The following is a 22597-nucleotide window of genomic DNA, read 5'->3' on the forward strand; positions in this document are numbered from 1 at the left end:
GGTGCGCCACAGGAACAGGAAGTCAATAAAGAACAAAAGAAGCCCCGAGAGTACATTGAGCTGAATGAATAATGCAACTGTTGAGAACATCTAATGATAGCAGATTTCTAATATTTGCAGCCCTTTTATCTATATCCGCCACATTTCTCAGTGTTTTCATCACTGAGGTGAATTTAAAGTGTTGCTCCATGTATCATTTCTTTCTTATTTCGGCGAAATCTTTGATGCTAAGTGCTCACCGCTGTGCTGTTTCTGCACTGTGGTTCCTAGAAATAGCCAAAATCAAACAGTGGTGACGACATTGTGATGTTCCCTCCTCGGGTTTTCAGTTAATGAGGTTTGAAATTCTGTAGGTGGCACTCTTTCCTCTGTCTGCACAGTCTGCAGCTGTGTGCACTACAATGCTCCTCTTCCATTTATTCCAAACAAATCATTGCTGCTGCCAGACATGAAAAATGTTTTTTTTTTTCTTTTTCACAACAGATAGATTAGGTTTTTTTTCCTAACGACAAATGTTTACTATGGGTGCCCAAAAGTGACAGGAAATACATAAATAAATAGATAACATAAATAAATAGATAAAAGTGGAAATGAATGAAAAAATGTAGAAATAAATTATTATGCAAATAAATAAATAAAGGTGGATGAAAAAGAATGTATAAATAAATTCAATTAGAAAGTTTAAATATATACATGAATCTATCTATCTATTTATTTATGGCAAAATTAAGATTTTTTTAAATTCATTTTTAATTAATTGTGGACATTGATTTATTCAGTTATTTATTTTCTGTGTCACATATAGGCCCCTACATTTACTGGCACCATCAAATGTAAAAGCATCTTATATTATCTATTCATATTGAACTTTCACGGATTATTATTACTTTAATAGTGAAATCACAAACAGATTAGATGTAATAATTTCAGGTAGATCCAATACTGAACTATACTCAAATATCAAAGCCTGTTTTTTCAATTTTTAAAACACATAGCAGTCAGACTGAATAATATGAACTCCCAGAGGTGTTTTAACTCTCTTCCTAAAGACACTGAGACTGGCACGTTTGACCTTTGGTTTTACTGCAATCCGAGAGTAATTGTCCGTGAGTACCAGTTCCTTAAGATGTCAGTTGCAAGTCAGAGTACCTTGGGTACAAAAAGCACCACCAGAGTGATGTAGGCAGAGAAGACAATCGCTAGAGAGGCAAAGGCAAAGGAGGCGTCCTGCTGCGATGACAGGATCATAGTCACTGGAGCCGTGATCAGGCACAACACCTGCAGGAAGGAGAAAGACGGAAACAGAAAGAGAGAGAGAAATAGAAAAAAAAGAGGAGCATGAACAAAGGAAGAGGAAAAGCGAGAGTGAGGTTTAAAGTAAAGAGCAGGAAGGGTGGGGTTTGGGGTGGTGAGGGGGGGGGGGGGGGGGGGGGGGTAGAGGAGAGGAGAGGAGGTGGAGAATAAAGTAAAGTTGGAGAGCGAGAGAATGAGAGAGGAGGAAAATCACATCCATAAAAGCACAAGGCATCTGTTTATCATTCTGGGGAGGGCTCCCATGTGAAAACAGCATTAAAAAGTCATGACTGAAGTGGCAATGGCGCGCTGACAATCACCACATTGTCATCTCATAAGGGCCTGAAGCTCACAGCTTAGCAAAAAGGAAGGAGGTCCCTTTACAGACACCATTAACTATTGACATCATCATAAAACTGAAATGTGTATATCATAATACAAAATAATAACATTAGACTTGTCTAACGTTATGGGATTGTGATGAAATAAGCATGCAAGCACTAACACTTGCCGAGCTGCATTTACTGCTCTCATAAATAACCATGAATGATAGATCAATGATGAACCCTCTCCTTGACGGAAGAGGCGAGATCAATCCATTTATTAATTACATATCCACAAAATAAGAGTTGATAAATGTTCGGATGTTTATGATGACGCTTCCTCTTTTATTTATTCATAGGAATCTAAGCAAGCACAAGGCATTTTATAAAATGGCTTTTGAAAAAAACAAAAACAAAACAAAACAAAAAATTTGCCTGCTGTTGATCAAAATAGTTCAAGAGTATCAGGAAATGGTAGCAGGGATTCGTCCAAAGTGGCTAAAGTGAACGTAATGGCAGCTATTTCAGTGTAAAGTGCATCCTAGGTGCCTCTGTTTAAAATGATCCAATTGCTATTAACAGCCACTGAAACATGTTTATGACGGTTGGGTTTACCACTGCACTTTAGTGCCCAAATGGCTACATTAAACCTATTCGTGCCATAGGGAAAGGTAATAGCTCTATGCAGCAATCGCCAACATCCACACATCGAGATAATAACACACAGCCAACACCATACACAGTTTTCTGCTCAAGTGAAGAGCACTCAACAACAAAACTAAGGTATGCTTTAGTTACATTGGATTCCGGCACAACAAACATTTGTGATGCACCCTTTTGTATTTTATTGATTTTATTTAACATTCATGTCACCGAGAAGTCCGACTAAGAACAAATTTTTATTTTAAGAGGGAGACTTGAGATGTGACTGTTAGTATCATGGCAGCACAAGCACCGTAAGCATCAAAATTTATGATTCATACAAGACAGCAGCAGCTTTGGACTGAAATGCGTACAGGGATCTGTGTTTTAGAGCATAAACTCTCAAGACATACTTGTGGAAAAGTTTGAATTATTTTATATATCAGCCTGTTTCTGTGTCTCGTATGGCTCCAACCAATCACTACTCCAACATATACTTCTAAGTATTTTATATTACATCATCAATCCGTGATGTTCAGCACATCCCTGAGGTTATTTTGAGAGGAGAAGTTGTCATTTATATTCCGTTGTGCCCACAATGGACTTCTTTCTGCTCCATTTTTGAAGATTGATGTAAAACAGTGAATCTTGAAAGAAACCTTCAAGACACCAAAACCTAATTAGCTAAAAAAAAAAAAAAAATTACATTTTTACACTCCACTGTAACTGCACATTTTAATGTGAAGTTCTGTCACGTTGAGGCACTCAAATAAGAAACATGCACCACAGAGGTATTAAAAGAGCATTAAGTTATCTATGAACTCCATTAACTGCACCGAGTCGTCCCTTGACAACGAGGCTTTTAAGCCATTGCAGCTGAAATGTCTTGAAACATTGGTCAGTGGCCTGTTTAGTTCTAAAATGAGCAGTAAAGTGGCTTCTGGAAGACAGAAATCTCAGCACCAGGAAAAGTAATCATTGAGACACCGGCATTGATTAACCCCCCACAGATATACTGCGACCATTTTGTGCCACGGAGCAATAAAAATCTTACTTATTGCCACTTTAACGTCATTCAACACGCTACAGAGTGCTCTTTACAGAGAGAGCGGCAGAAAGCACACAGCAGCACCCAGAAACAGGAGTTTAGGCGTGACGGTGTCGTTTCTTTTTCAGACTCACAGCAACGTTGTAAATAGCCATCCCCACGGCCCGGTGGTCATTGATCTTCTCTGTGGAGACGGACTTGGTCTCGTAAGCCAGAAATATCCCCAGCAGCAGCAGCAGACCCTTGTAGCCATAAACAACACCTACAGGAAGAGAGAGAATGCGGGTAAAAGATTGAATGAGTGAGCCACGTTTTCATGTACACAAAAACATATATTTCGTGAACGCGCTGAGGACCGTTATCCAATGAATGCAGAGCCGATGCAAAATACAGACTGTGAATCTATTAGTGCAGTTATGATAACATCTGAGCCGAAGTGAAGATAAGCAGTTACACAGCACGACGGCAGAGTTAATCTGACTCACTGTCTGATCTTATTAACATGAAAAACACATGTAATATTTACATTTTGGTGGTATTTTTTGAACTGTAGTCAAGTCGCCTGTGTGCCAGACTTAATGTGTTGCATGCAGACAGAAAGGAAGGGTTCTTAATAATATTATTTTGGACCAAGATGGTGGCCAGTAGGAGTCTTTCTGAAGCTTTACCTGACAAAACAAGTTTGGATCGTATTTACTGAAAAGACTGCAGATTGTAAAAGTAAAAGGCTAAACAAAAACTGTGCCTCTAAACCAGACATATTCAGTTATTATGACTTCGTCGATCATTTAAAAGGAGCACTCCACCTATTGTACATGTAAGGGTAAATTTACTAGTCACAGGGAGTACTAGACATCCTTTGAAAACAGCTGTATAATATCTTTTGAGGCTCTGGAGGGAGATTTCTAAAGCCTGAGAAAACTACTCAAGCAATCACCCGGGTATGTTGGATTAGACACTACAAATTCAGAAAGAAAGCCTCAGTTTCAAGCCTATCAGTCTGGCATTTTCGATATTATCTCAAAAGTCTTCATCTCTAATCTAAAGCCAGATCCTTTTCTTATCATCCTCGGCTCATATGAATCAACAGTGATTCTGACTTAAGCTCAAAAACTCTTTTTATTCTCTCATTAAACACACAACACGTAATTTCCTGCCGCTAGTGATCTCTCATTAAAACAATAACAAAGTTTGATGACGTCATGAAGTAGCGTGGGATCATGGGAGTTGTTGTCGTTATTATTAGACAAGCACTATTGCCATCATTGCAGTCAGCTTCTCCCGGTTAGGATTCCTTCAGTGTTCGTACAGGAGGTTTTTAACGGGTGCTGAATTATCCACAGAGGTCTCCAAAACAAATGGACCCGTGATTAAAACCAGTAAAAACACTGAACAAAGTAGTTTCATGTTAAACATCAGTGTTTCTCCCACGATGTCCAGCAGACACAGATCATCCGGAGGGGCTGCGAGCCAAGCTCCCACTAATGTTTGCTCAGCTTGTTACTCTGATGACTTAAGATCCAGACGTCTGATGACCAAAATCCTGTTTCAAACTGAGGGTGTGAAGTTTGAAAGACTTGCATTTATCAGACAGGGTCATTGCATTATGGGAACTGTAGGCTAATGAGCTTCTGGAGCTTGATCTATACTAGCGACTAAAAGTCAGTACACTGTATGCTTCTACTGCATTAATTCTGACCTTTTCTTTTTTAAAACTGTCTCAAGCAAGTCCCTCACCTTTAACAACTTTATGACAGTGTGATGCTAAATTACTGGAGTGCCCTTTTAATTAATTTCTTCAGCTATAAAATCTATGATAAAATCAGTACAGGGAGTTAAAATATCCTATCATGTAAATGGCTTAACTTTTGTTTGCTTCTAGCGTAGGAAATATTGAGGGAGTAAGTGAGTATGACAGAGATGTGCAGAGGTAGAAAACCAAAAATGCAGATACAATAGATACTATAGAGCAAAAAGGTTGAATATGCGGAAAGCCACTCAGAGCCGGAAAGGCTGACAGAGAAAAGAGGATATAACAGTGAATGTGAGAGAAGTGTGGAAGAAAAGAGTAAGTTCAAGACTTCTTCAGACTGTCCATTGTTTCTTTATACTGCCTGATATTAAAGCACCATCTTTTCTTCTCTCAGAGAGGAAATGCTATGGGGCAATAGCCCAGTTTGTGACCCACATTATTTGAATTTCAGCACCATTATACTTTCATAAGAGCTGCCACTCTAAGAAAGACAGCAGAGAGACAGACAGAGAGGGACTGCGTGGGCCGACAAAAAGAGAAGCAAAGAGGGAGAAAAAGCGAATGAGAAAAGAGGTATCAAACGTAAGAGGGGGGCCAGCGGGGACTGAGGGTGGGGGGCTGAGATACGAGACCTGTTTAATTCAGAGTGAATGGTGGTGACATGTCCATGTGTGTGTGTGTGTGCATATGTGCCTGCATATGTCCATGTGTGGGACAAAGATATTCAAAAAACCAGAGCAGGGCAGAGAGTGATAAAGACACAGATTGAGAAACGAGGGGGTAAAACATGAAATATAGAGAACAGATACCGAGCCATGTGTTCATCTTCTTTGAGCTGCAGTGCTCCAACAAGGGCTGAATCAGGACATCCAAATCTTCTTTAGGGGCCTCCTTAGTGAACTTCTACTCACATGGCAGACCGAGGAAGAGAGAAGAGAAATGAAAGGATAAAGAGATAGAGAGAAGGAGAAAGAGAGACAGGGAGAGGAGGAGATAATGAGAAACGATGAGACAGCAGCACACTGGAGAAGGAGGCAAAAATGCATGGTAAGCATAAGCCCCCGTGACTGCACGGTTGATCCCCTCGGGTAAATAGGTCCTTTCCATAGTCAGATATAGATGACTGAATTAAAACTGTATCAGATATCCAATAAATATAAAATATAGCTATTTAAAAATTTAATATAAGGCTTGACTGTAGTTAAAGTCAGTGTTGTGCAGATTTGGGTGGATGATGAAATCTCGCTCTTGTTCCAACTGAGGTTTCATGCACCTATTATAAATATATATTCTTTGAAGATTCTTCTTATAAGCTTATAAGCACCAAATATTTATCTTGATGCACCAAACTCCTAATATTTGTATATCAATACTGGATGAAAATACGTATTAATTTGCATTTTCTTTTTTTAAAATTTTCTCTGGAAATTTGATAAAATTTGTGCTACATTTGGATGGAAAATAAAAAATATATAATAGGCTCGGTGGTCCACTTGGATCTACATGGAGAGCCGGCGCTAGCGTTAGCTGGGAGGTTAGCGGAGCGTTAGCCGCAGCACGACTGGAGGGAAGCACAGCCAGCTAGCCTTCTCTAGCCTCCCAGCTAACATTAGCCCTGGCTCTCTATGTGGAGCCCTGAGCCCCGGTTTGTTATTCGGGTTAAAGTGGGAAGAAGCAGCGGGTCTGACAGGCAGCTTGAGTGAAGTGGAGTTGGGCATTTTAACATAGGGGTCTATGACGATTTTCTGTCACGACAGACAATAAAGTTTTCTGAATCTGAATCTGAATCTGAATGGAGATTGACTCACTTTTGGAGCCAGCCTCAAGTGGCCATTTGAGGAACTGCAGTTTTTGGCACTGTGGCATTGGCTCAATTTGTTGGCCCCAAATGTTGGTGCTTGATGGAAACATACAACATTTTTTCTGGAGTTGTGTTTCAGTTTTTAGCTGCTTAATATTCAACTTTCTTCGCCAGATAGTGCTGGGAAAGTGGCACACAGTGGGCCTATTACAGTTGATGGGAGCAGCTCAGACTGAGCCATACAGTAAATGTACAGTAAATACAAACAATGAGCTAAAAGAGACTAAAATACACCATAAAGAGTCAGTTTATATTTGTGTGTGTTTGAGCAAGTCCCTTGATTCTATGTTAATATTAAAAATATTGTGTAATGCAGGTTTAATGAAGTTAAACATACCATTTCATGGGACCTTTGAAAGATCATTTAATTTTTAATGAGACAGGGAGTTCATCCATCCTGTTTGTTAGGCCTGTTTAATGAATGTTGAATTTAACAAAGGTTTATTTACAATATAAATGCCACAGGGTACCTTTAACAGTGCTTATCAAACACAAATAAATATTAATATTCATTCGTTAATGTCACTAATATAGCACTGCTGTTCAGCTGTGTTTAGTAAAATGACTTGATATTTATCCCTTAGATCCTGCTTTTGATTGTAGGATGAATCAAAATGAGAGAACATTTCAAAAAACAAGGTCCAGTGTCTAATTACTGCACTATTGACTGATGACAGTGGGTGCACGGTCTGTGAAAATGGGTGATGACACACAAATGATCTCATCTGTCTCTTGTACTCTACCTCCACCGTAATGTGCAGGGGATCCACGATCTGCCAGATCATGAGTGACAGGAAGTCGATAGCCAGCAGTACTCCAACTGTTGCGTAGAGCTTCCAAGGCTCCAAGTGTTGCTGTGTAAGTTTGAGCGCACACACACACACACACACACAAACAGATAAACAACAGTCATCACTATCCAAGGGCATCACAAGCCAGTCTACAAACAAAGACAAACAACCAGGACAAATAATACGACAGGCGTCCAGTGAGTTCTGGATGACTGGGCAAGAATTGTCTTTCTGGATGTGTGTCTTGGAGTGTGTGCACACGTGAGTGTGTCCAGATGTATTTTAGGAGCAGCGGGAGTTAGTGTGTGTGTTTGCAGGCGACACACAGAGCGCTGCAGTAGCTATGTTTGTGCTGCCACCTGAAATCATCATTTATACACACTGAGATGACGCTGCTTTTGTGTGGACAGCTTCCGAAGCGACCAACATCAACTCTATTATTCTTAACTTAAGCTATAATGGAAGCAACACAGCCGTAACCGAAAGAAAAACAACAAAACTTAGCTCTCCCGCTTTCTTTCCACACATCTTTTTTATCCGACCATGCTGGCTAACTCCTAGCACCTCCAACATAGTAACAGCCATTCAACCGTGCAATGACTAAAACTGAGAAATAAAATAAAGAAGAAAACACATTACACAGTCCTGGGCGCCTCTTCACTTGAGTTGCATGAAAAATGATTTTGAAAAGCGCTCATTCTCCCCTCGATTTGTGAAAGTTTCTTTAAATACTCATACAGAGCTCTCTGGCAAATTGCCCTTCTGTGGACATGAAGAGAGTTGAAAGTCAACCCGATTCGTTGTGCTTTGGCTCAAATAATAAACCCCCTGAAGGTTGGATTTCTGCATAGAACTTTAATACTCATCCATATTCATAAATATTCCATAAATGGCTTAATCTCTTATTCTTCTGATTAGGTCTTAGAAATTCCCACAACACATCGCAGACTGGCAGTATCTTGCTGGCTCCAGGATACACTATCTTCAAGAGGAGGCACACACACACACATAAAAACAAACACACACACACAGTCTTAAAATACACAAGCATGCAAATAAAGCTGATGACGTGGGATTTCAAGGGCCTGGCCATGTGTGTTATGTGTGCATAAATGTTGCATGTGTGTATGTGCTTCATGTGTGCATGTGTAAAGTACAGTATCTATGTCAGTGTGTGTCCAACACCATTATCCCTGCACTCTCCCTACAACCCTGCCGTAGTGAATGATGCCGAGCTGGCCTCTTAGAAGCTTATGTTACTAGAAAGCCTGCAAAGATTCGAACAGAACTTTTTTATCAGCCGGCGCCACACATGCTGCGTGGCCTGGCCTCCCTCTCCCATCCTTTCTCTGCTCTCCTGAGACGGCTGAGAGGCTTATCCCTGCCTGCCTACCGCCCTCCAATCAACCTCCCCTTCCTTCCTCCCTCCCTCCCTTCCCCCCTACCTTCTTCTTCTCCTTCTTCTCGTCCTTCTTTGTGAAGAGGGTGTGGACCCACCAGATCTTGGTGAACATGCTGCCGTACGCCAGGCTGAAGCCGAGGCCGAGGAGCCACAGGCGGAACTGGAGGAGAGAAAGAGAGGAGAGGGGAGAGGGTGAGATGGGAAAAAGAGGAAACGAGAGGAGAGGGGATGAGAGAGGTGGGGCGGCTGTGGTTCAGAGGTAGAGCAGGGTCGTCCACCAATCGGAAAATTGGTGGTTCGATCAGCGGTTCGATCCTCGACTCCTCCGGTTTACATGTTACATGCTCCTGAAGGCTGTGTCATCGGTGTGTGAATGAACAGGTTGGCACCTTGCATGGCAGCCTGTGCCATCAGTGTATCAATGTGTGTGTGAATGTTGGCATGTAGTGTAAAGCACTTCGAGTGGTCGGAAGACTAGAAAGGCGTTACATAAATGCAGTCCACTTACCATAGAGGAGAGCAGGTGAAATGAGAAAACAAGGAGAGGAGAGAGGATAGGAGAAGAGATGAATAGATAGATATATAGATGAAGGGTGAGAGGAGGGAGGGAGGGAGGGAGGGGGGACACCAGGAGAGGGTAGAGTAGGTGATGCAGAAAAGGTATGTGATAAGAAGAGATGCAGAGAGTGAGCGAAAGCAGAGAGATGATATAAGTTTGAGGAGATGGAGAGATTGCAGAAACAGACAATAACAAAAAGATCCAGAAGGTCAGATGTAGAGTGCAGGAGAAAGGCAGAACAAAGCATGAGAGAGAATAACTGGACAGGGACAAAGAGCAGGAGAGCGACAGAAATGGAAATCTCCCTCTCACCTCCACACCACAAAGACTCAACATGGGTGACAGAGGAGTACTCCTACTCCTCATTAGTGCCGGGATCCCAGCGTCTGTGCTATTCTTGCACACAGCAGATCTTCACGCGCGTACCACGGAATATCCAAATCCTTTCAAATACTTAATAAATTACGTCAGTGTTTAAATTTACATCGTCTTTCATCCACCAGGTGTGTGTAATTAAAATCCTAGAATGACTGCTGATTGCTTTGGGAGGTGTCAGCTTGTCACAGACAGGAACATCAAAAATGTCAGGGCGTCATGACACCTAAATCTAGGGTTGCTTAAAGTAGGTACACAATTTCACAGAAAGGTAAGGCTTTACTGAAACTGACAGCTGGTGCACACGACGCGACTTTTGTGGGAAAAAATAGCTGCAAGGTCAAGCAGCACTGTGAATCAAATAAAAAGAATCAATGTTGATTTGAGAGCAAAGAGTTGTACCTTTGTGTACTGTTGGTATAAATATTAAACTTTTGGGTGTTATGCCTCAGCTCTTATTGACCCGCTAGTGCCAAAAATTATTTGAAGACATAGAAGTTTAATTTAAATTCTAGTGGGGATCCAAAACTTTCCAGAGATACCAAGGATGTCAGGCTGAATTTTGGGGAAATGCAGTTTTTAATTTTTCTAGCCTTAAAGCTAGGGGAAAAAAGGAGAAAACTGTTCTCTTCTGTTCAGTCCCATAACAACATATTTTCTCTGAGGGATTAAATTGCTGTAAGACCTTTAATAGCTTTTCATGAAATCATGGTCTGAAATTTGTATTTTATTTTTAACTGTTACTATTGTTATGGTAAATGAGAAGAATACATGAATAAAATGAACAGCAGCATATCGCTGCCACATGACAAAGAAAATATTTGTTCAGCTTCTTGTTATTTCGAGAATTTGTTCTCGTTTTAACAAGATTTTTTTTTTTATGTCACCCTTTCAGTAGAAAGGATGGATGGATGGTCTCGTCCCCAGCATGAAATCAAACTTAATCAAACCATATAAACCAATAACTTTCACCGCCTCTAGTCGATGTAGGTTATATCATCTCTTTAGGCACTGAATGGATCTTTTTTTCTTGTTTTAACGATATATATATAGAAATTTCTTGTTATGACAACTTATCAACTTTATATATTATAATAAAAAGGAATAAAAGGAAAGTTCTTTTTAATGACATTCATTCATTTTGTGAAATAATTAGAAAGTTTTATGATAAAACAAGATAAAGTGATATGTTGTAAAAAACAGAATAATTTTGTATTTCTTTATAACAAGAAAACATCTCAAACTAACATGAAAGGTATCTTGTTAAAAAAGTATTGTTTTTTTTTCATTATAAAAAGAAATTGAGCAAATATATTTTTGTCACAGTAGCAGCGAAATGCTGCTTTAAAAGTGCTCAAAAATTGAATGTCATTTCTTCTACTTAATAAGCTTCTTTTCAACACAGATATTGTAAAAACTCCTCTTTTGTATCAAATCCATGGAGTATTTGCAGACAACACACATCCCTACTCTCCATCCTGCCCTCTGGCTCTTCTCTGCTTCCGTCTGTCTCTTTCTTATGTTACCTGGCAGACGACGGGGAACTGTGATCTGTGGACGTGGTGACCATCAATCCCCAGCGGGAACACTGCAGCCAGAGCCATCATGCAGCCCACCGCTGTCATGTTGTTCAGGTAGGGCTGAGAGTTCTGGATGTAGCTGAAACACAGGGACACGCACATACAGACAAAACAAACACATTTAGAAAAATACATTTCCACTTAAAGGTGCAGTTGGGGAAATTGTAAGTAAATAGGCATTGATTGTGTTGGTGGCCTTGCAGTTGGCTATTTGAAATGTCATCAGCTGCTGTTAATTAACTTCATGTTGATTTTTAATTTCATTCATCATATTTATTTCCTGGTTAATTGGAGTTGAGAGAAGGCAGCTTCCTGTCGTCTGAACAGTGCAACTATTACAGGTGAAATGTACATTGGCTGCATCTTATACTATAGGGAGAGGGGATGGGGGGGGGGGGGGGGGGGGGGGTATGAACATCAATTAATTGTAAATTGAAGTGATATAATTACCTGCACAGAAACAATGTGTTTTTCATGAGGACTATTTCTTTGGTTACAACACTACAAGACTGGATATTTACTCTTAGCCGAGCCAAATGCAACAGTCAGTTATTTTTTACACACATCTTCTTCTCTTCACCCAGGTCCTTCCTGCCTATTTCCTGCCAGACTTTAAATGTTTCTCAGCAGTTCCAGTCCATTGTGCTATGATTGAGCCAGACAGTTATATTTATCAAACCATTATATTATCTGTTTACAAAAACAATCTTGTCAAAGGAGTTTAATAGTTTTAGCAAAAATCTCCCCACCGGTTTACAATGACTCATTCAATCAGAGTATAAATAAATATACTAAATATATCAAATATTTCATATTTCCTCACATATAGCCTTCATCTTGCGGGATGAATACATGCAGTTGCAAAAGTATCTTCTCTTCTACCAGTATCCTAAGTTCAACAACAGAAAGTACTTTCCTTTGTGCTCCAGTCCATTCCAATGTGCAACATGCATCAAAGCAATCCAGCATCAGCTCTTACTTTGCTGCACTTTATGCAAATCAGATGTAGTGCAGCCAGACTCATTTATATTTGTAGTCTTAGTGAAAACCCCGCAAAATTTTTAAAATGCAGCAATGCAAAAGATTGCGCCCCTGACGGTAATTTGTGTCAGGCTTAATAAATATCCAAGTTATTACTGGTAATTATCTGCTTTGGCTTCTATGTCTGTGATCAAACTGCTCCCCTATCAGTAACTTTCTACAAGTATAATTGAATAATACTTAACACTTTATCACATTTAATGGCAAAATTGAACAAGAAAATGATGTGAAAAGGCTTTAAACTCAGGGGTAACGTTAGCTGGTTAACTAGCCAGCATCCTTGATTATTTAACATGAAATAAAAAAAAGCTCAGAAACATGTAGCTACTGTTTCTACTCACAATATTTACCACTCAACTCTATAAAAAAATCCCCTTACATCCATTCTCACACTGTGGTTAACAAAACCGCAATTTGCAATGATTCTACACGACTTCTACAGCTGCGCAGCTGAGCGTGAATGTAGCAGGCAGAGTTAAACATGAATTCTCCACTGTACTGGGGTGGTGGCAGACACCTCAACGATCAATAATTAAAAACTGGGACAAATAAAACCAAAACTACCTGAAAACAACTAGATACCACTGAAGGTGGGTGAGAAAAAATTTGGCTGAGTAGTTCCTTTAAATTTTTTCAACCTAAGATACTGTATCATTCTGCCATGACAGCAATAATTCATTGTGGATGAATTAAGATCCTTATCATCCACATTTGTTTCTCTTAGAAACCTTGTCAATGCACTGAAGCGTGACTTCTAACCAAGTTTAAACACTGTACTATGTGGAATAATTTGACAGGCGATTAAAGGATAATGAAGAAAAAGGTAATCACCATAAAAATAAAGTACAGTGATTTCTATCTGTCTTCATTCAAATGCCACATTAGAGACAATCTCAGTGTGACAATATTCTCAAAAACTCCAGATTTGAGGCTTGTGTTTTTAACATAATCTGAAAAATTTACCATAACCCACATCCACCCAGTACAGCAGCTTTCCTCTGCTCTCTAGCTGGAACTCATCCTGCAGCAGTAGGTGTGTCTTTTATTCTTTTCATCCCATTGACCTGCCCTTGTGTTGCCCTGCGGCCACACAGCTTATTTACTGTACAGCCACACACTCACGCTGCCTGCATACAAACCACATATTGTATGCACACACACACACTGGCCCCAATCCAACCTTTGATACCTCTGAAAAACCTTTAATGCTGTTGCATACTATGAATATATGATGTTCAATTCACTGCAGGAGTTATTTTCTGATGTGAAGAGTTGCTTTCTTCCCTTATTATGCAGTATGTCTTGTTGCTGTGTTGCACTGTGGTTGAAAAACATTATAGTTGATAGAAAAATTGGCATCTTTTCCTTTTCTTTAAATTGGATTTCGGGATAACTGTTGAATGTTGGTGTGTTGAGGCTGAATAGAAGTTCTTGTGTGAATCTGAGGGACTGAACTCTGATGTTTGCGGTTGATGTTTTAGATTGCTGGAAGATATTTTGTGATCAAACTCTGTTGAAGCTGCACTGGGGACATCAAAAGATCACATAACTGGCCTGTCATGACTCAAACGTTACAGAAATGAGAGGCACAACAGCTGATACTTAAACAATGTCAAAGTGTTTCAGTTTGCTCCTTTAAGACTGTGATTGCGTTTGACTTTTTCTTGTTTTGAAGTGGATTGGTTATGTATTTTTGTTTCTTAACAAGGCAGTTGGTGGCAAACTTGTTTTGTAAAAACAGCTTACTGAATAAATTTGATTTGATTTGATCTGACTCATAGTGTTTAGGCTGCTGGAAGCAGCCCTTGGTGAAATTGTGTTTGAAATATAATCAAAGCTGGAAGAGGGTCTGACTGGCACACTGGAGCCAGCCAGAGATCCCCGAAGGAACAAACCTCTCCAGCTCTCCGAAAACTCCTGATAAGCTCACGGACTTATGGGACTTTGGACTTTAAATCACTTTGACCCAGGTCAAACATAAAAATACTGTGTCAAAAAGACATATGCCGCACCAGGTTTACAGACATACTGTATATTAAGCTTGGAAATCCTAGATCAAAAGGCATTTTTAAAGGAAGTCTATTTGCATTTGGTCTAGGGCTACGCTTAAGCTGTGACAATGAAACCAGCTGCTACATTTGCAAAAACCACACCCGAACCACTAACGTGGCAGTCTCTTAACTCAAGAAGCAGCAGTGCCATTCAGCGTTTACATTAACCTCTAAAGAGGGAAGGATCTCTGCTGAACATGTGAGTTATTTTTTCCTCTGTTTCATCCCATTTCACATTTTACAAAAACTCACATTCACACTCAGAGTGCCACCACACTGAATGATAAGCTCTGCTGGAGCAGCTGGGGGTTGTTACAAGATGTCATTTCCATTCACTGACTCACATTTTCAAAGCTGTTGTAGCTCTTCAAACAGGTGACCTCCATGTGACAAAAACATTTCTTTAACCTCTGGGCCATTTAAATGATCTATCAATTCTAATTATGTCCACCTTTTTTAAAAAAATCCTTTTAACCATGACCTTCATCTTAAAAAAACAACTTTATTGTCATTATTATTTGTAGGTTTCACTCTTCACTAATGCCTCTTGAAACATGAGGAGTGGAAAGGCTAAAAAAAAACCTACTACAATCACATATTGACATTACAATAAAACATCCACTTAAACAACATTTTGCATAATATAATATAATAATGAATACACAAACAGTATTTTAGGTTTATTAGTGTGGGATTGGAAAGATGCATTCATCCTCATTCAGTGTTAGTGAGCTTACCGGACGTTGCCATTATAGATGTTGAAGGTGAGACAGACGATGCCGAGCAAGATGCCAAGGCCGGCGAAGACGGACACGGCAGCAAACAGCTTTTGAGATAAGAACCTGTATTGTTCGTTAACCACAGTCCGATCAGCCGGAGGCCCAGCGCCTGTATTGAGAGAGCAAGAGAAAGAAGGAAATGTGAAGAGAGAGAAAATGCTTCTGGTGCCATCTGCCTCCTATTCTGCATGATCTCCCAATTATAGTACCCCGGATACAGCCTTCCTCTCACTGCAATAATGGGGATAATAACTTTTAAAGATCACCTTTACTTACAGCTCCATATAATTGCTTTTGACAGTTAGGGTTGGGATCGGACTTGTTTAAAAGCCCACTGAGGGCTATACTTTGTGGCCCTATTGGATCGTGCTGTAAAGCAAGTTCCACTGATGCACTTATATCCACAATCTCTACGATGATGTTATGTTAACCTACAGTGGCCAAAACTACAATAATACATTAGGACCCATTTAAAATAAAACCCAAAAAAGATGTTATTAATTGAATCTATACTATGCTCAGTATATGCATACAGAATGCAATCATGTTTGGGTTTGGACTATCTAGGGCGGGAGTTTTCAATGTATGACACTGTGGGCCCCCCCCCAGAATAAAACTGAGACAACTGCACCCCGATTTGAGGGATAATCATGCTCTCAGTTTTAGAAATACAGTTCCCGTAAGGCTTTAGGGGATGTAAACACAAAGTATAACATTTCCATGGATTCAGTGAGATAGCAGTGGGCTACAACCTATATTTGTGTACATTTTGGCAAATTTGTGCCCAAAGTTTGCCGAATTAGCTCTTAGCAGTTCCTGTTTGCAATGTACCCATGAACATACAGACAACTATCGCTGGATTACTCTGATACTGAAGAAAACTTTTAAATCATGATGATTCAGGCAAGTTCTGAAGGATCTTTTTTTTCTATGATTTCTAAGTGGATTTGTGGATTTATGGATTTTTTCATGATGCACATCAAAGATGATGATATATTCAGGGAGCGTACTGCAAGTCACACTGAATCTAACAATATGTGTCTCCTATCTGTGTGTTCAAATTTGAGTTATGACTCAAAGAAGGAATATGAGTTTTGACGTCTCTCCCTCCGCGCCCCCCTGCGGAGGCGTACCTCACAGTTTGAAAACCTCTGATCTCGGGTTAGTTTTATAAATGAAAATTTGGATTGGAACGGAGAGTGTGCTGTACTCCTTTTTATTCTTTGATCAAGACTGGTACAAAGTCAATCAACAGCAGCCAAGAGTACAGTACATGGAAACTAACTTAGCTGAAACTGACTAATCATTTCTAAAACCATGTATTTAAGCGGGGAAGTATCGCTGAGAGTCAGGCTCTCTTTTTTAGAACACCCCGTTCACATTCACACAGTTTTATCTGGCTACTGAGCAGCTCTACTGGAGCAGTTGGAGTTTAAGTGCCTAACTTAAAGGGACCTCAGTGGAAGAAACGAGGGAGGTGCAAGCGCTGCTCGTTAACTCTCTTCACCCAGATGTATCCTGCTGGTCCAGTCAAGACCAAAATTGCCTCTTAACAACCTGTTATCTAATGGAAAATGTTAAATATCAAATAAAATATGGCATTTGCTGATTTAAATAAATAATTAGCATGTTATTAGCAGACAACCAATTACTGCAGTCAAGTGAAAACCTCATAACTTTTCATAATGATTGGATCATTGAGCCTTTTCAGACTTCAGTGGACACACATCTGATCTGGGGCATGCGTTTGACTGATTCATAAGAGACGGCTGCAGGGTTCATATCTGGTCGTCAGCATTTAAAGAGACTCGTGCATGCAACTGTTGTACAATACACATCAATACTTAACAACAGAATCACATTGGACACAGTAAGTACCAAATAAAGTTATACACTCTCTCTAGTACGCTGCACTTGTCTCCCTCTCTCTCTCACTCTTTCTTACATCAGTCAAATGTCATTTAAATGTCAATATCATTAAATCAAATTCCCATCGCTAACAAATCGCTTAAACAGAAACACCTGTTCGCCAAGGCTGCGACACGCATTTAACCAAGGTCAGAAGGAGTTTCACAAAGCCAAGTTCACCCATTCAGATTGACGTGGGTTTAACTTGCGTCACGCTGTTGGGGTTTATAATAAGAACACTGTTTATATGAACCTGTGAAAACTGCTCTGCACACATTTTACAAGAGTTTATTAGCCTGCCCAATAGTTGGAAATTAAGAAACCTTCTGACATTCAAAAGTCTGAGTCGACAGCAGTCAACAGCTCTTCATGCTGTATTTTACATTAAAGAAATCATCCTATTTGTTGCTTGTAGTCATGATTCTGGCTGTTTTCTAATGCGTTCAATAAAAATACTATTTGTCCATAGTTTTACTCTTATTGAGTACATACAGTAGTGAACACATATGCATTGCCCACAGGTTAGCATCCCCTTTATGAACTCTTCCACTTCCATTAAAGAATAGGTTCACAATTTCTCAAGTCTATCCTAAAACAGTAGTCAGGTGCCCAAATGGACGTTGTTTTTCTTGCAGTAATCACTTCTCTTGTTTATACGGGCCATTAGGAGATCCCTCCATAATGCACTTTTAATGTTAGTGATGGTGGACAAAATCCATCTGTGAAAAAATGTAATTAAAAGTTTATTTGAAGCTAATATGTCCAAATTAGTCAAATCAAGTCAATATCTTTTTAGTGCCTAATTCCCTCTTTTTGTTATGATCCTTCCACTGCAGCTGAACAGGAAAACACTGTCCATCAAGACAAAAAGAGGGATTTTTTTTTACTAAAAAGACTGTAACTGTGGAAGATATGCACTTTATCTGACTAACTCAGACTACTAAATCCTCGTATTATCTTAAGAAAAACATTAATACATTTTTGCTCAAAAGGAGGACTGTGGATTTCGTCCCCCAACACTTACATTGTGCACACATCTGGAGGAGATCTTCTAATGGTCAGTATGAACAGCAGCAGTGATTACAACATGATGAGTACAACTTTCGTTTGTTGGAGAAAACCCCCCAGGGCACCTTTTTATTATTATTATTGATACTGCTCAGCCGTGGACTGTTACTAGTGATTCACAGTTACACGTGTGTGTGTGTGTGCACTGCCAAATTATTCATGCTAATATAGCTTTAAACCAGAAGATTTCCTTAGTGAAGAAGGTTCAAAGAGGGGCAGATGGACAGGGAGCCTCTTTTTACACTCAACAGCCTCTGACTATCTCTCTGTCTACCCTTTGTGTACCAGATTTGTGTGTCTGTGTGTGCGCTCTTGAGCATGCATATGCTTACGTGTACTGTATACATACAGTATGCATGATAAACATGTAGACCTATACAGCAGGCATATGCTCAAGAGGGGGTGAATATGAGCACAGTAGAGCATTTGTGTGTGTGTGTGTGTGTGTGTGTGTTATGGAGAGAGAGAGAAATAGAGGGGGTGTGTGTGCATGTCAGAAGGAAAGCAGAGCAGGAGTGTCAGCGCTGCGTGAAGCTGATATGTCAGATGTCAGAGGAAAGTGTCAGAGTGTCATCCCCTCGAGGGTCGCAGGGTGTCAAGACGCCCATCATGCTCTGTTTAGATGCTTGTCACTATCGTCACACAGCCGACGTGTGTGTGTGGTGTCGTCTGACTGAAGAGTGGAAATATCAGCCTTCTTTGTATTGAAGCTTTCTACATTGTTTAGGTGACATAACGTGTTGTTTGTGAGAATGTATTGAGAATGAGAAGTGTTTGTCCGTTCGTGCAATTTAGAGATCATCTACTGAACCAACTACAGTATATGAAAGCATACAGCATAATTAACAGCGTACACAACATAGGTTGATGTGTTGAGAAATGGCACAAATGTGCAGTGACCCAAACTCGTCACATATGCGCTTTAAAAGTTACATAACAACGTTTACATATGTGTGAAAATGACAGACTCTGTGCACTTTACAATGGTAAAAGAGAGCACATTACACACCCATTTTAACATCTTTAAACTGGCATCCTGTCTCTTTTAGAATCGTTTTTAAAACGTTACTACTAGTTTACAAGGCTCTGAATGGTTTAACATCTCCATACTTTGTCAACGGTCTCTCGCGCTATAGTCCAACCCTTACAATAGCTCATTGAAAACTACAGTGTTAAAAGAATAATTGTATGGAAATGTAAATTCCTTTGAGAAACATCTCAAGTCTCATCTTAATCTTTAAATTTTATTCTTTTTTTTAGTGTAATCCATTAAATTATTTTCTTTATGTTCTACCTTATACACTTGATGTACTAACTACTGTGTGTGTGTACGCGCGCGCGTGCTTGTGTGTGCGTGTGTGTGTGCGTCAACTGTCCATTCAGTCAATGTGTGTGCAACATTTAAACCCTCCTCCGTCCTTGATCAAGGAATCGGGACAGGGTGTTACCATGGAGACCCAGCTCTATAACAGTTGCCACAGCAATTAGAAGGAGAGCTGAGCTGTAGTGGTTGTTAGGGCGACCGTGAAGAGAGTGAGAAAGTGAGGGAGAGAGGGAGGGAGGCGCCTGGTAAACACACAGGAAAACAAGCGGAGGGGTTAAGTTGTGAACCCCCATGTGTACTCCACCCTGTCAACATGGAGCAAATCAAGCGCACCCCACTCTGACAAAAAAAAACTTCCCGAACTGAGTCAGAGCAGGAAATTCCTCATTTCCTCCCAACAAGTAGATGTCAGATGGATGTGTCTTTATTCAGTAAACAACTAAATCAAGCGCAGACAGAGGAAGCAAGGCAAAAACAAAGTAAACAAAACTCACCTCTGACACAGAGTAAGTCAGTTACAACTCAGCGGGTTTTAACTGGGCCAACACGCAGTGTATCACATTGCAACAAGCCAAACTAAAGAGCTGGCAGTCGGCCTGGTGAAGGACATGTTGCCTTCATGCATACAGGTCACCCATCCTTTGCTACTGACGCTGACCTGGAATCACTACCTCTTCTGGGTTCAGTTAAGCCTTGGCAACAGTTCATTTCCTTAAAAGCCTAAAAAAAGACGTCTCTACAGGCCGCTGCGGCGTGCAGGATTGATTAGTGGCACACTCTGTCCAGGCACAAGTATGTCACCTCTCTAGGGAGGGACGGGCCAGTAAACAACCACAGAATTGGTCTTGGTGTGACTCAAATCAGCACTAAATGGTTTTCACAGCAAACTAGAATGTGTGTAGCAGGAGTTAAGAGAGTAGGTTCTGGTTTGTGTGGAGTGAGCTTCTTCATATAGCAGAATGATTTGTTTGGTTGTTTAGGACCTGACTGTTGGCCTCTGTTTGATTACTGTGCATCTTCTGTGCCAACATCTTAACATATGTTAGACAGAGAGTGTGCAGACGGCTAATTTTGGGTGTGCGTCAGCATTCAAATAACTAGCTTCACAAAAAGTAGCGGTTAGAGAACATCCAGCATCACTACATGTAATTTAGACAGTAAGAAAAATCTAAATTAAGCTACACCAAGGAGGTCTAATGTGAAAGCACATCGATGTGACTGATGACTCACAGCATTAAGGACAGAAAAAATGCAGACACAGGAAGCTGGGTGAAGACAGGGTCGTGAACTCCATCTTACCTATCCAAACATCGTTGCCAAACCAGGAGAGGTTCTTCTGAGAGCTGTCATAGTAACCGATCTTCTTATAACTGCCTCCTAGATGTGTGAGAAAGGCAGAAAAAAAAAGAAAAAGAAACAGTCAGAGAAAGACGTTTAATTAGTATTGCTTGTGTAATTTATTTCCTCCCCAGGTGTTCGTGAGAGATCACATTTTCAAACTATACGACAAAACTTGGCAGAGCTGATAAACATTTATATTCCTTCAACTGCTATTTAGTTATCATTCCAGTGCTTTCATATTAATGGAATTCATGGGTATAGAAAAAAACACACAATGAGCAGATAAAAGGTTTAAAAAGTGCATAAAGAAGGACAAACAAAGAGGCACCGAGGGGAGAAGAAGGAGAAAAGGAAGAGAAAAAAAGGAGCTTATGTGGCAGTCTTGACCAGGAATACTGACGAGGTCCCGCGGTGATTCAGGGATTCAAGTCAGGTCGTCTAATTGTGGATGTCAAATTACCTCTACACCACAACAGGAAATATGAGACAGAGTGTGAGGGGAAAGGGGAAGGATTATAAATTCTCATCCTTTAGGACGTGAAAGAGAACAGAGGTAGAAAAATAATCCTCAACCTTATCCTGTGTGGGGAAACTCATTAAGTCACTGGTGACAAATAGGATGCCGTTTCCAGAAACAGCTTAAAACGAAGGCTTGTGCCCAATTAGAGTGAAGCCTTGAGTCAACGCAATCCTGCATCAAGCCCCTTCGCATGTGCAATTATAGAACATCGAGACCAATCGCAGCGAAGGCTGCACCAACCCCCTCCCCACCAAAAAAGAGGCTTTGGTTTGAAATGAGCCGAGAGCAGCAATCGATACATGATGAATACAGTCAGCATTGCTTTTTTTTTTGATGAATGAGTGACCGTTCAGGACCTGATTCTGCAATACAATTTCTGTGGGGAGACAGTGTGGGAGTGTTTTACCTTGCAGTTGTTCGATAAGAGTCATTGCCATCCTGGAACCCTGGGCGTCAAACACTACCTGGCCCTGAGACACAGACAGGAGGAGATTTCTTTTACTGCAAATAATCAACCTTTAATCTAAACAACGATCATGTAAGTTTATTGTATGTCAAACTGTGCGAGACACTAATAATAGAATCTTGGTCACGATCTGCGTCAGATTGCACAATATCAATTTCAGGCTGTCAGATTGCGCGCTGAATGTATGATGATCGATCCAAATTGAAAAAAGTATACAAAAGCAGAGTCGGGCCATCAGCTCATGTCATCCATCTACATCGCTCGTATGTTTTCGAAATGAAGCAAAGTCACACAAACTCCTTTTTCATTTCACCTCCATCGTTTTGGTTTTTGTGTGCTATTGATGCATTAAGGAGAAGGAGTGTGTTTCCCCCCCTAAATATAATTTAAATAACTGTGCTTACGACATGTCACACTGATCAGTATATTCTGTGTCATTTCATGTTGTATTCTAATTGGACGCTGGTTGTAT

At 40.2% G+C, this 22597-nt stretch overlaps 1 protein-coding gene across 2 annotated transcripts in view; it reads right to left on the reverse strand.

Annotated features, from left to right (window-relative positions):
- Positions 1–22597, reverse strand: part of gabbr1a (gamma-aminobutyric acid (GABA) B receptor, 1a) — a 73141-nt gene that overhangs the window by 5220 nt on the left and 45324 nt on the right. For both annotated transcript variants that reach the window (XM_067600757.1, XM_067600756.1), the window contains 9 exons: positions 22066–22129; positions 21098–21175; positions 15457–15607; positions 11574–11706; positions 9157–9273; positions 7664–7774; positions 5869–5962; positions 3441–3568; positions 1150–1278 (listed from right to left, as the gene is read on the reverse strand). In XM_067600757.1, the coding sequence (XP_067456858.1) occupies positions 1150–1278; positions 3441–3568; positions 5869–5962; positions 7664–7774; positions 9157–9273; positions 11574–11706; positions 15457–15607; positions 21098–21175; positions 22066–22129 (1005 nt within the window). The remainder of the gene's footprint in view (positions 1–1149; positions 1279–3440; positions 3569–5868; positions 5963–7663; positions 7775–9156; positions 9274–11573; positions 11707–15456; positions 15608–21097; positions 21176–22065; positions 22130–22597) is intronic.

The sequence above is a fragment of the Thunnus thynnus genome, chromosome 10 (assembly GCF_963924715.1).
Source record: "Thunnus thynnus chromosome 10, fThuThy2.1, whole genome shotgun sequence".
NCBI classification, from domain to species: domain Eukaryota; kingdom Metazoa; phylum Chordata; class Actinopteri; order Scombriformes; family Scombridae; genus Thunnus; species Thunnus thynnus.